Source organism: Condylura cristata, unplaced genomic scaffold (assembly GCF_000260355.1).
Source record: "Condylura cristata isolate star-nosed mole 26May11 unplaced genomic scaffold, ConCri1.0 scaffold00011, whole genome shotgun sequence".
Classification (NCBI taxonomy): Eukaryota; Metazoa; Chordata; class Mammalia; order Eulipotyphla; family Talpidae; genus Condylura; species Condylura cristata.
Window position 1 is genome coordinate 55,291,548 of NW_004567112.1, and position 14,896 is coordinate 55,306,443.

Consider the following 14,896-nt stretch of genomic DNA (forward strand, 5'->3'; position numbering starts at 1 on the left):
AGCTGAAAAAGTCTTCAAAGTCTTGGCAGTTATATAAGTAAGAATTCACTGATGTTTAGCTGGTTTGATCACCAGAAATGTTTAACAAACAAGTAATACTGAAGAGATTCAGGATCTCTCTGTTCTTGTGGTTAACTTAAAATTCTGGGTTAGAGGTCTAAACAAAAGGTTAGAGGCCTAGAATTGAGAATCTCACAAATTTCATTATACCTTTTGCATGATCCCCCAGAAAAACCTCACTTTCAACCCCTAAATCCGGTATCTCCATATACCAAGGTCTGAGCTCAATCTTAAATCCTGTCTAGCTTAACTGCTTCCACCCTTATGACTTCAGAAGAAAGGAGAGGTGTGGGGTTCTTTTAATAATGTTCCTACTCTCAGGCCTTCCCTGGTGGTGCAGTGGGTTAAAATGCAGCTCTATAAAGCTAGCAGCAGCAGCTTCAGCATGAGTTCAATCCTCCCCCCCCCCCCCCAGGGAGCTGACCCACATGTCACAGCAGAACTCTCTTGACCAGCCCACTGCTCCTCTCAGCAATGTACTTCATCAGTCTGCTTGTTCTGCTCCCCATTGTCTCTGGTGAATCCTCTCACTGTCCCTGCACCTCTGGCCTGTACTCTAGTTCTGGATGCATAAATAAATAAAATCTTAAAAGAAAAAAACTAACTTCTTAAAATAATAATAATAATGTTCCTACTTCTTAATCTCTAACTCTCAAGGCCAAAATTACAGAGATACTAATCACTTCTAGTCCAGTGATTTTTAGGGTCACCCTACAGCACCTTTTCTGGCCTATTTCATTCCAAAAATGAGGTTTCAATCTCAGACCGAGAAGAAATGGTTAAAAATTAAACATGAGGGGCCTCCCTGATGGCACAATGGGTTAAAGCACAGCACAAAGAAGCTAAAGCCACTTCAGCATGAGTTCGATCCCCGCCTGCCCCAGAGGTGACCACATGGCGCAGCCAACCTCTCCTGACCCACCCACTGTCCCCTCAGCAGTGTATTTCATCAGTCGGCCTGTTCTGCTCCCCACTCTGTCTCTGGTGAATCCTCTCACCACCCCTGTACCTCTGGCCTGTATCCCAGTTCTGTATGTACAAAGAAGTAAATCTTTAAAAAATTAAACATGAAAAAATAATGAACAGGTACTAGCAAACAAAGTGATCCTCCCAGGCAACAAAATATCAGGTTTTCCTGCATCTCCCTACAAAAAAAGATGTAGAATTTTAATGTACAGATTATTAAATTCATTCCTCAAATTGTGCATAATAAAATACTATAGTCTCAACTGAATATAATACATTGCCAACTTTTTCAGCAAATAACTGATAATGATTATGTTTTTTACAAAGTTCTCACCTTTTTAAGTCCATGGGAAAATATTTTATCTGACTACCTGATACGTAAGAGCTCCTTCAATATCTTCCAGTGTGAGAAGGGGAAATTTGCATGAAATACAGAAAATAAATTGAACATAAATTGACAACTGGAGAAGCTGAGGGCCAAGTACTAGCAGCAGTTACACAACAGATGCTCCTTATTTTCAGGGGAGACACACGAAGGCCCCTGGGGGACCCCTGAAACTGATAGTACCAAAGCCTATGTATACTGTTTTTTTTTTCCCTACAAGTCCATGACTACAATAAAGTTTAAACAATAATTTCAATAAGAGAGTTAACAATAATAAAAATAGAATAATTAAAACATGATACTATAACCAAAATTATATGCACGTGGTCTCTCTCAAAACATTTTATGGTATGTACTATGGGCGAGTGAAACCACAGGTGGGGGAGGACTGCTGTACTCTTCATTTTAGTTTTTTATAATGTTTATTTCTTTTGAATCGTGGTAATATTAGAATACCTCCCAACAGGTGTTATATAATGCTCACCACTACATAAATCTAATTAAATAAAAAGATTTTTTTTTTTTTAATCCCAACACTCTCCAGAAATACATTCAGGGCAATGGAGGAAAAGGGGAGCACAATGAGTTAGTTACCTTTGGAGTTAAACTCCAATGGGTATGGACGGGGAAGTCCCTTTTTTGCTTCACAGGTGGAATCAAGCATGCCAAGCTCCTTTCCCTCTTGACTGGGACAAATTGCAACCTGCTGGTCCTAACCAGAAACATGAAATGAAGATATTCTGGCAACTCTACTTTGCATTTCAGAAGCAACAAATACGCTATAAAGTACCTTAGCAAAGTTCAAGGTACATCTGCAACCAGACTGACACTCATGTTAAAGAAAAAATTGCTAGTGCTCCCCAAGCCACAAGTGATGAATGCGTAACTCAAAATAATGCGTAGCTCAAAATCAAAAGGAGTTGTGAAGAAGTATAAAGAAGTTCAAAGTTAGGATTCCCATGTAAGCATTATCTTGGTACTTGCGTGTAGACCTCTCTTTCTACAGAAGGGCAGCTATTATTCTTTTCTTCCCTATTGTCCCCTGCTGCACTGCTTACACACCACCACCTGCTGGTACCCACATCATCCAGCACTGAGCCCAACTATATCCAGAGTAGGAATGTGAGAGAAAGAGAAGCAAATAAAATGTGATTCTAAAGATACTCTGCCCTTACGCCACACTGGGCCCTCAAATATTTGCAGAATACTTTCTTCTTGAAGGATGGGGTTCCCTTGGCTCTAATTTCTCATCTTCTGACACTGTCCTACTTTACAGGAAAAAAAAAAAACTACATTGATGTTTCCCCCTTCTCGGGCTCAAATGCCTCAGTATTCAGGTTGTGTTACTGACGCTCTCTGGGGTCCTATGAGTCTCTGTGAGCGATATCCCAGTAAGTGGTACACTAGTAAGTGTTTAACAGGATCTCGGAAAAGAAAAGCCCAGGTTTTCAGAGTTTGCTAGTTTCTGATGTGTTAACACCCACACTGGGACTAATTTCAAGTAACCCAACAAGAGGATGTTGACAGCAGAGTCAGAATGTGATATATAATATATATCAGCAACCTGAGCTTGCTGGGACTCGTAGTTTTTCCAGAATATATAATCCCAGTATATACCTGTGGACCTAGCATAATTATTAATGGTAATATTATGTGGTCATGCCAAAGAGCTAATCACCTTGGGCACTAAGGTATGATGTCCCTATTTGCTTGGCCAAACTGGTATTAACTTCCATTCCCTAAACAACATGGCATCCCTTTAGATTTTTCCATCACACATAGTTAACTATGAACTGTAGACAACCTCAAAACTATGCCCAAGTCCTCTAACTTCTACAGAGTTTAATGACTTAGGAATATTTGAGTAAAAGCCAGTCAACTGGCTTCAGGTACCCTCCTTCTTGGAACCATGAGCAACTGATTAACATATCCAGCTCCGGACACAATGCTTAACCCAAAGAAATAAAAACTGATTTTTTATTAATCATTAAAGTTCAGCATTCAAGGCCACCCAGATCAGTATGACCTAAACCCCTGGATGATAACCCAAAAAAGCATTCTGCGATCTATGCTTCTTTTTTTTTTTTTAAGATTTATTTATTTATGCATTCAAGAACTGGGGTTCAGGCCAGAGGTGTGGGGATGAGAAGATTCACAGAGTGGGGAGCAGAACAGACAGACTGATGAAATACACTGCTGAGGGGAGCAGCGGGTGGGTCAAGAGAAGTCTGCTGTGCCATGTGGGTCACCTCCCTGGCCGGGGATTGAACTCAGGCCACAGTGGCTGCAGATAGCTTCATAGTGCTGTGCTTTAACCTGCTACACCACCAGGGAGGGTCCTGCAATCTATGATTTAATACATTTGCCAGTCATCCAATACAACTATAGTGAATCACACCACAATAGAGTCTGAAAGGGAAGAGTGGGTGTTGGTTTTCCAGAGGGCAGGAACTAGAGAAAAGTCAAGAGAAAAGAGCAACCTTAAATATCTAATGAACTGTCATGTAGAAGAAGATGGATCAGATATACTAGTATTATCAAGGACAGCAGGGTAGATTTTACAGGGTGGCACGTTTAGACCTAGTGTAATGAAGGAAATCCAACACTACCACCCATAATGACAGCAAACATTTATTGAACAGCTACATTCTGCTGGAAGCCTCCCTTACCTTTGACTCACACAGGGCCTGAAGTTAACTAAGCTCTTCTCTGTCTTTTTCGCCCCTGAACTGCCTACCCTGGACTGAAAGTTGTGTGGAGAGGCTCTGAGGGTCCCTAGGAACAAGGACAGCTCACAGAGACTCACACAGGTTGGAACTGTCCTAGGCCTCGATCTAAGGCCCTGTGGCCTCAGACCCAGCATAGGGTCAAAGCTAGCACACCAGAGGGACCCCACACTGGCTTTTTTTTTTTTCTTTTTTTGAAGTAACACTGCTTTATAACACTGTACATGATTTAGAAGCTCACACGTCCTCAGGCTTATGTTCTACCCTACCCATGATCCACGCAGCCCTAGTCTTTTTTTTTTTTTTAAGATTTATTTATTTATTTGTACAGAACTGGGGTACAGGCCAGAGATGCGGAGGGTGAGAGGATTCACCAGAGACAGAGTGGGGAGCAGAACAGACAGATCAACGAAGTACACTGCCGAGGGGAGCAGCGGGCAGGTCAGGAAAGGTCTGCCACGCCATGTGGTCACCTCCGGGGCAGGCGGGAATCGAACTCATGCGGAAGCGGCTTTAGTTTCTCAGTGCAGTGAGAAAACCCGCTGCGCCACAAGGGAGGGAGGGCCCCGCAGCCCTAGTCTTTTAACCTGGGCCATGGAACCCCTCCCAACATTGTTCCCCACTAGAAGCCTCAATTCTGTAAGTCATATTTCTAGGGTTTGTTTTAGTTTTGTCAATTTCTTTTTTGTTGTTGTTTTCTCAATATCCCATGTAGGAGTGAAATGATCCAGTATTTCTCCTTCTGACTTATTTCACTTAGCATTATCCTCTCGAGTCCTATCCATTTTGCCAAAATGGCAAGAATTCATCTTTCCCTGTGCTGGTTCTGAAGCACCCAGAAATCTCCATCTCATACGTGTGAGAAGTTTGCAAGACTGTGGACTAAGAAGAAGGCAGCTGCTCTGAATTCTGATGTCTTACTTAATTCATGCAGCATTTATGAAGGAAAAGTGCTCACTTTTCTGAAGCTTCTCATCTCTCTTATGCGTTAACTGCCTCCCTCAAGGGCTTAAATATCAAATAGCAATGATCAAAGGGAGACACTTCCGTTTTAAAATGTTACTGAGCAGACACCAAATTAGTAATAAAACTAATTATACTGTCCTGTTCACAAGTCACCAACGTCACGCTCAGGCAGGAGACTGCTGTATTTGGGGTTGCAATGGAGCAATCTGTGACAGGGATAATGAGGACAAGTCTGGTAGCAGTAAGTCCTGATTCTAGAAACTACCATTCAGGAAGTAATATCAGACCCTAATATTGGAGCACGCTTTGAAACCCAATCCCCAAAAAGTTCTCAGTCAGGGCAAAAAGAGTTCATGAAAGTCCTAGAATTTCAGAAAGCTTTGAAAGTTTCTGTGACTAAAGTACAGCAACAATATCAACACTGATGCCCTTCATTAGTAAAAACTGGCATTAATACTACCCACATGCCAGAGTGCAGAAGTTCTCTCTCACTTTTTGTCTATTTTCTATGCTTGGTCTTCACACTTGATAAGAGGGACAGTCAGTAAAGTGAGCCTCTAACAAGTGAAACATCTCGGGCCCTGCCTGGTGGAGCCATTGGGTTAAGCTCAGCATTATGAAGCCATCAGCAGCCACTGCAGCAGGAGTTGCATCCCTAGGCAGGGAGGTGACCCATATGGAGCAACAGAACACTTCTGTCATGCCCGCTGCTCCCCTCAGCAGTGTATTTTAGTTCATCTGCCTGTTCTGCTCCCCACTTTGTCTCTGGTGAATCCTCTCATCACCCCTGCACCTCTGGCCTGTACCCCGGTTCTGCATGCATAAATAAATAAAAGTCTAAAAAAAAAGATGAAACCTCTCACCCAAAGTTACACTACTAGTGACTGGTGGAGTGAGGACCTGGACCCAGCTCAGGAGCCTCCCAAGCTGCACTACCACTACTCCCCAGCTGCATACTTCCTGGGAAGCCCTTAGCATTCTGAGTCTTGTCTCCTGGGCCAGCAGAGTCCAAGTCTGAGCCCATGAGCCCTTGATACCCAGTGTCTTCCGCTGCAGATCTTCTCAGACAGGGCTACTGTAGGAGAAATGCCACAGGCTGGGTAGCTAGCAAAGCATAAAATTTATTTCTCATAGCTCTGGAGTCCCAGACCCACAAGCTAGCAGATTCGGGGTTGGGATGCTTTGTTTCCAGATGGCTGTCTTTCTGCTGTAATCTCACTAGTAGAATAGACGAGGTAACTCTCTGGGGTCTATTTTATAAGAGCATTTACCTCAAATCACCTCCCAAAGCCTTGCCGCCTCCTAATACTATCACCTCAACAGTTGTGATTTTAACATGTGAACATGGGGGTGGGGGGTCACAAGCACTCAAGTCTATATAGCAGTATCTACCTCACAGGGTGCTTGCTGCAAAGGTTTGATAAGATGATCCAGATAAAGTGCTCTCCTGGTTTTTAGTAAGGACCCATCATCAGTCTTGGCTACTATTACCTCCACCACACATGTGATAAGCTTTTTGCCAAAGGTATACTGAGTGCTATACTCATATCTTTTCTGAATGCCTTACAGAACACATTTTTCCCAGCATAAATAAAAGGTTTATTGTGGCAGAGAAGAAAGCCAACTATCTGGCAAAGGAGTTATTATGTTTGAATTTTGGCCCTGCCATTCACTGTGGGTCTTCCAGCAGGTTACTTCACTTCTCTAAACCTCTCTTTCCCCATCTGTGAAAAGGAGAGTGGGAGTGAGTGATAAGCATATATATGTTTTTGTAAAAACATATACAGAACAACATAGGACTGAGCATTTACTCAATCGTAGCTACTCAAATTACTCGGTCAACCAAAGACACTGCTCTACGTAGTCATGGGTTTTCCTTCCTCGTTCCAGACTATAGAGAAATCCTCCAGGGGCCCTCATCAGTATTTTGATGTAGCTGCCTCTAAAAATAACATTCCCTTGTCCTGTCAAATCATCTGTTCTTTCAAATATAATCCCAAGGGGAAGACACACATATACACATGATCAACCAATTCTAGGCATCTAAAAGATGTCACAAATTAAGTAATGAGATACCAATCTTAACAGCTGTGCTATCTAGAGAAAAGGTCTACTTGGAATTCTGCGCTCTACCTTGAGTACATGGAACAGTTTCTATATTTGATTCAAATATTGTCACTCCAAGGTGAACACTGTCTTAAAGCTAAAGCACATGTAATTAAATACAGAAATCAAGTTTGATGTAGCTGGTAATTGGACTATATTTAAACAAACACACATACTGTTAAAAGCCAGGATATCTTTCTTTCTCTCTCTCACACACACACACACTCACACACACTACACAGTGCCTGTCAATCAGGACCAGTATTCTTTTGTTTCCCACTAAGTCTATAGCCGAAACCATGATAGATTTTGTTTTATTCACTTGCTAGATGTTCCACATGTTAGAACTTAACAGTCCTCTTCCCATCTTTGGTTTCTATGCCAAACAAAATATGCTTTGTATTAAAGTTGAAATTTACTCACTGATCTTTTTGGAGACAGTGGCATTCATACTCAAACAGATCTAGCTACCTGGCCTAACTACTTAAATGCTAGACATCTGGACCATAGAGTCTTAATCTTCAACTCAAATGTGCTTTGTAAAACTCACTGACAACTCGGGAATTTGACCACGTGACAGAAGGTAGCCGAACTGGAGCGTGCCCTGCTTTCCATGGAAGTCTTTTATTCTTGAATTTGCAATGCTTCCCATTCATTCAAAATACTAATGGTGGTTTTTTATTTTGTTATTGTTTTTAAAGATTTATATGTACATACAGAAGTGGAGTACAGGCCAGAAGTGCAGGAGCAGTGAGAGGATTCACCAGAGACAGAGCGGGGAGCAGAACAGACAGTTGGACTGAAACACACTGCTGAGGAGAGCAGCGGGGAAGAGGTCTGCAGTGCCATGTGGGTCAGCTCCCTGGCTGGGGATCAAATGAGTGCTGTAGTGGCTGCTTTGTGTGTATTTGTTTTTTATTTTATGCATCTGTATCTATAGTCTGTGCTGACACAACCAGAAAATTCTACCTATTTATCTTTTAGTATACTTTTCCTACTTCATCTGATTCAGAGGTAGGAGAAAGTCCAAGAGTCAAAGCTAACTATTCCAATACTTAGAAAACCGACCCTTGTACTTTCACAGTGGTGAACAGATTTAGGTTTCTTCAGTTTGTACCCACGAGGGTATTATGTACATAATGAACTCTCACCCATTTTCTGCCAGTGTTCTATCTGGATGATTTGAGAAGTCACAACTTTGCCCCAGCAGGCTGCAGGCACCAGTCCAGTTCTATTCCTGCTTGTTGCCACATACAGGAAAGGAAGAGGGCAGCACTCACCCTCCAGCCTTCTCATGATGCTCAAATGTCTTGCTTTTCTGCAGTGATCGAGTTCAGTGACAGACAGTGATCTCCTCTGCATTTTTTTCACTTCTCTCCACTAATATGGCTTACCTAATAGTGTCCCTGGGGTCTAAAAGATCTAGGATTTCAAGGGAATACACATATATTATTTTGTACCATTTTAGTTGCTCATCAAAAAGTATTTACCAATTTCATCAAAAATAATGCTTTAGGGGCCTTCCTTGTAGTGCAAGGGGTTAAAGTGCATGCCAAGAAGCTATCCACAGGCATTGCAGCAGTTACCACTGTGCCCTGAGTTTGATCCCTAACCAGGGAAGTGACCCACATGGCACAGCAGAACTCTCCCCTCAGCAGAGTTTTTAGGTCAATCTACTCCCCACTCTATCTCTAATGAATCCCCTCTCTCTCTCACACACACACACACAAACACACACCCATCTCTGGCCTGTACCCGTTTTTGTATGCATAAGTAAATAAATCTTTTAAAATATAGATGGTGTCCTCCCTGGTGGAGCAACAGGTTAGGACGCAGCACTGCAAGCGAGACGCAGCCACTTCAGTGCAAGTTTAAGCCCCCACCCCAGAGGTGACCCACATGGCGCAGCAGACCTCTCCTGAACCCGTGCACTGCTCCCCTCAGCAGTGACTTCGTCCATCTGCCTGTTCTGCTCCCCACTCTACCTCTCGTGAAGCCTCTCACAGCCCCTGCATCTCTGGCTTGTACCCCAGTTCTGTATGCATAAATAAATAAATCTTTTTAAAAATAATAAAATAAAAATATATGAGATGCTACAGTTTAAAAAAACAATGCATCGGGTAGAAAGCTATATACAAAGTTGTTGCTACAGCATGTTTACAGTAAACAGTCTTAAGCTCTGAGGAACATACTAAATGATGGTATGTCATTATAATGGGATATTGGAAATATAATACAATCCTCAGTGATATTTTAATGCCATTAAGAAAATGCTTATGTAAAATAATGAAAATACAGTTATCAAAATCTTACCTAAGTATGATCCAAAATTACCTTCAAAATATGGCTTTTTTTAACCCCTTCACCCATCTTTAAAAAATGTGTCACACATGGTAAACAACTGTTTAGATTCTAAGGACATTTTTGTACTGTATAATACTTTTATTGGAAAAGAAAAAAAACTAGTCATGAAACCAGGCCTATATAGCTAATCAAATAAAACTGTTTGCTCTTTCGTGTGCTCGGCCTGTATTTCTTTTCTTTGCAACTAAGTCCGTCTGAAATTGCCTCTGCTAGTTCAATTGCCTTGTCCAGTACTCTGGATTAACAGCAGATGGTATTGTGCATTGTGCTGATGACAGATGTTTCATTAAGTAAATTAATGTGTCAAGCAGGAATCAAAATTCTTTATCTTCAACTCACTTAATCTTCAGCTCAGCATTTGACTGTCTTCATTTTACTGACACTGAAACTGAATTATGGCAGTTAAGTAACTGATTTATCATTCAAATGCAATTTGAGCCCTCAGGGGTTAAAATGACTTCACCATTTACAAAACATTAGACTCTCAGTCTTATTAAGACTACCACTAGTTTCAAAATACAGTTGGCTCTTAAGCTTGGGTTTGATCTTCAAAGCTCCACTCATATATGAATCTTTCCAATAAATACAATTGATCCTTTGTAGCCACAGGTTCCACATACATGGATTTGACCAACGCCAATGTGAGTTGACTGAGTCCTAAAATGTGGACCAAAGGCTAAAGTGAGCCAACCACAGGGCCCTGGGCCGCTGCAGATTTGGGTCCTGAAACCAATCGCCCAGCTACCAAAGAAAGCTGTAGTTAATATTTTGTGGACTCAAAAATTATACTTGGATTAAAAATGGGGGGAGGCAGTATGTTTCAAATATTGATGTCAGCTCATGCCTCTTTTCTGAGCCTCTAATCAAATATTCATGCAGTCAAAGCACAAAATGTAAGAAAAAAATTCATCATCTACTATCAGACTTTCAATCTAACTGGGGAAATACGACAAATAACCTACATAAAACAATCAGCACGAAGCCAAAAAAAAAAAAAAAGAATTAAATGCTAAGGCATGAGGCAGAATGGCTAACGAGCGCAGAGGTCATGTTGAAAGAACTGCCCTTTCACAGGAGCGCAGAACTTTGAAAGTGTAAGAAACAACATTTGGAGACCTAGCCAACTCCTGCATTTCAAGATCAGAACTAGTCATTTGGTGGCGGTCACACCACTGCTAAGTGGCAGAAGCAGGCAAAGTAACCAAGGACTCTGACAAAGCAGTCATGGGAAACTTTCCAAGGATAAGCAGAGTGGGACGGTAGTAATTTAGAAGAAAACAGTGGGAAAGAGTCTCCTCATTTCTTGGCCAGCATGCCATTGGTGTCGTTTCTGTATTATAAAATTATGAATAGTCCCTGCATTGAGGAGCCAGATTTAAATTTTAGAATAATCAAAACCTCTGTTTCATTCTATTGTAAGTTTTTAAACAATAAGTGTTTTAATGTGCAGTGCATACTGCCCAAAACATTACCAAACAGAAACATCCCCATACGCACAAGCATTTGAGGGGCCTAACAGAAGTGGTATCTGGCTGTCCTGAAACTCCTCTGGTTTGGAAAGAATCAACTGGTAGCAAGAATTAATCTATTGCCTCCAAAGCGGATATACTCTTCAATTTCTAAAGTACCCAAGTACTCTCAGCAATAATTCCTCATAAAGTCTATCAATCATCAGAAAATAGAGATAAGCTTAACTCTAAGAATATTTATCGAAATATTAACTGATTGAACAGTTATCTTTAACAAAAAGACACCTGCATGTTAACAGGAGAGGTGTAAAGACATTAAACCTAGTTTGTTTCTTTTTTTTTAATATTTATTTACTTATTCATACAGAACTGGGGTAAAAGCCAGAAGTGCAGGGGCAGTGAGAGGATTCATCAGAGCCAGAGTGGGGAGCAGAACAGGCAGATGGCAATGTACACTGCCGAGGTGAGCAGGGGGCGGGTCAGGAGAGGTCTGCCGTGCCATGTGGACACCTCTGGAGAGGAGGATCGAACTTGCACTGAAGCGGCTGCGGTCAGCTTGTAGTGCTGCGTCCTAAACAGTTGCGCCACCAGGGAAGCCTAAACCTAGTTTTAACTAAGAAATTTTAGTAGCTAACAGAGCTGATGTGACTCAGAACACGTGAAATTTATTTCAGAAGTGTTTGTTCAAATATGAGAAAAGAACACATGGTAAAATAATTATCAATCAATTTCATGACTCTTTTTAAGAAGTGTTTAAAAAGTAAGACTCACAGTCATTACATTTAAAATAAGTTTTCATGAAAAACACAAATCATTTTAATCTCTGGCATAAAACATACAGGGATAAAGTTAAATGTTCTTGCATTCTAAAATAATTCCTGTGGGTTTACAAGTACAGGGCACAAGGTTATTTTTTTTCTATGTATTTTCAATGACTCAAAAATTATTTCAAGAATTCCCTCAATTAAATATAGACCATTCAAGTTAGCAATACCAACCAAAAATTCAATATAGTCCTGTTTTATTATCTTTTCATCATTTACCTTACAAACTCTGGCACAACTGTGAATGGAATGAGAGAAATAACTAAACTGTGGCTTCGAAAGAAGAAATGCAGGTTACTTAAATGATAAGCAATCAATATTAAGACCATAAAAAAAATCACTTTCATACAAGTCTGAAAAACAGTACTGTAAACACAAACTGAGAAGGAGATGCCTTCCTTACAGGATAGCAAAATCAGCTGTGGGGCTTCCAGGTTCTTGACAAAAACTTAACTTTCAACCTAAATACCAGAGCTACAAAACACAAGTATCAGAACCAACACATCCAGCGTTAAGATGCTTTCCAAAGTCTCACATTTGAAGTGAATGCAAAAAGGCTAGGCATCTAAACTCATTAACAGCAACATGTGGGGTGGGGGGGTTGAGGGAAGGTAAATAACATCAAGCTTTTAGGGACAAACCCCAAAGTACCCAGTAATTCCCCTATGTCAAACAGTATATAACTCAAACGCAAAAAAATGTGCATGTTTAACTGCAATCATTCATCATTCATTAACATGCATTCTACTTACTTTGCTTTTTGCCATGTATAAGCTTCATTAAAGACACCCAGAAAGAGGTAACCAGTTGAGAGGTTCGGCTCAGATAGGCAAACCAGTTGTAAATTCGATCTGCAAATTTACATTCCAGAACGTCCCAGGGGTAAGCAACTAACAGCATATATATATATATATGAGTGTGTTGCGTGTATATAAATATATATACACATATATATGCAAGCTTTAGATTGTGAAATAATGCATTTCAGCTTTCTGATTTGTACATTGCGATTAGAAACCCTCAACTCAACTCTACATCCCCACTCCCAGAAGGAAAAAAAAAATCCACCTCTAGTCCTTCATTGGTCCAAATAGTTCCTGCCCACATGGTATCAGTGGGTGTGTCCCACCCAACAGGTCCTTTCATTGGCTGCGGAGAAACAGCGTTTCATAGGCTGTGATTTGGGGGGGTTGTCAAACTCCACGCCTCCAGACCTTGCACTCACCAATAGACCCAAGGTGCTGGCTGCTACTCTTCGACTCAAAGGGCATGCTGGCCACGGGGCGCCAACCGCAGAAAGATCCACTGTGAGAAACGAAGGGCCCAAGGACAAGGGAAAGAGAGCAGCTCGGCTGTCCCTCCTGCCCTACTCCCGGCCCCCCCAAATAGTCCCACACGTGCAGTTTCCCACTGACAAATTAGAAAGGCTGGCAGTGACTTCCCCTCTTGGAGAGCCCTATCCTAATGCACTGCTCAGGTTCCGCTACTGCGACCCATTCTACAGATGGGCGCAAGCGTGGGGCCGGCTCAGGCAGTGATCTTTGGCGCTCCTGGGCAAAAAAAAAAAAAACAAAAAACGGTCTGGGCGCCCCCTGAGTGCAGTCCCCAGAGGGCGGGCGCACCGGCTGCAGTGCCTCCCCAACTACTCCCGGTTGCGGGGACCGCACGCAGCGCCCTCATCGTGTTCGCCTTCCCCTCCCGGAGGGACTTACGCGGCCTATTCTTCCTCCCTGAGTCCATCCTCCTCCGCAGCCGGCATTTCTTGGCCGGAGAGTCGTGCTGAGGGGGCGGTGGCTGCGGCTGGAGCTCGGGCAGGAGAGAGAGGCGCGGGGACACCGTGTCGCCGCCACCCGCGGGGCCCCGGCTGCAGAGGCGTGGAGGCTGGACAGGCGGCGAGTGGAAGCCGTTGTGCAGCAGCCCGTTCACAGAGACAGCGCCCGGGTCCTCGGGGGCCCCCGAGGGGTGCGGGGCTGAGCGCTCTGGCTGCCCGCTGCGGTCGCCCATGCTGGGGGCTGCTGGGGCAGCGCTCGGGCCGGGGCTCAGGCAGCCTTGCTGGAGGTCATTCTCGGGCGTCTTTATTTCCCCGGATCCTCCCGGCGGCTTCCGATTCGGCAGCCGCAGAGCCGCCGCCGGGGGATGGGGAGCCGCGCGCTCCTCCCCTTCTCCCACTGGCTCCCCCGCCTCCTCCGTGCCAGGCCCCAGGAGAGCCCGCCCCTCCGTGCCCGTCTGGAGCATAGTAGCTCTCAGCGCGGAATCGGGAATCCCCGCAGATCCCTGGCGCGGGCCCCCGCTGCCCACCTCCTCTCTTTCCCCGGCTATGCCGATTTCTCGCTTCCCAGACCTGTCCCCCTACTGAGCATGCCCAGTGCTGCCCGCCACCGCCACAGACGAGTTTCGACCTGGGGACCGAAGTTCTCTGGGTTTGTAAAGGAGAGATGGGCGGGTTAGGCTTTGTATAGTAGAAAGACTAGAAGACTAGTAGAAAGACTAGCGTTTGAGAGGATTGAGCCTCACCTAGCTGCACAGGGAGGAAGACAGTAAATATTTGTCCAACTTTCAGGTTTGCTAAGCCTGTCGCTAGTGGGACTGTCTACCTTTACAAGGTCATTCACGTTGCCCTCTCCTCTACCAATCCCACCCCTTTTGTACATGTGCCTGGGGGGGGGGGCGGTTAAGTGGTGAAACTATTCACAGGCCTCAGGGGAGGGAGGAGTATTTATGAAAGGTAGGCCAATTTGGGGAGGGAGGAGAATAAAAAGTCTTTGCTGGCATACACTCAAACGAGTGTGGTCTACTAGAGTTGTCTTTTGCAGGGAGGAACCTAGGAATACATTGTAAGGACAATGAAGGACACAGCTGTAGGCAGGATTAACCCCAGCTGGACAAGACTGAATTAACAAAAGCAGTCCCAAGTTTTAAAAATCATTTTCCTCACCCAGAAAAGGATTCAAGAGACTATGTCGCAAGAGTAAGGGTAAGGAGCTACCTGTGTTTTAAGAAAGGAAGACAGCATAGCATGGCAACCAACCC

The 14,896-nt window shown here is 43.3% G+C and overlaps 1 protein-coding gene across 3 annotated transcripts in view; it reads right to left on the bottom strand.

The window, feature by feature from the left end:
- PANK1 (pantothenate kinase 1) overlaps positions 1-14,323 on the bottom strand; it is a 62,331-nt gene extending 48,008 nt beyond the window's left edge. Inside the window, exon 1 of one of the 3 annotated variants that reach the window (XM_004680906.2) lies at positions 13,579-14,323. In XM_004680906.2, coding sequence (XP_004680963.1) covers positions 13,579-14,101 — 523 coding nt within the window. In that variant the 5' untranslated portion in view covers positions 14,102-14,323. Of the gene's footprint in view, positions 1-12,618; positions 12,698-13,578 lie in introns of those variants that run through there. The other 2 variants (XM_012723967.1, XM_012723968.1) reach the window with 2 other exon arrangements.
- Positions 14,324-14,896: the final 573 nt, after the last annotated feature.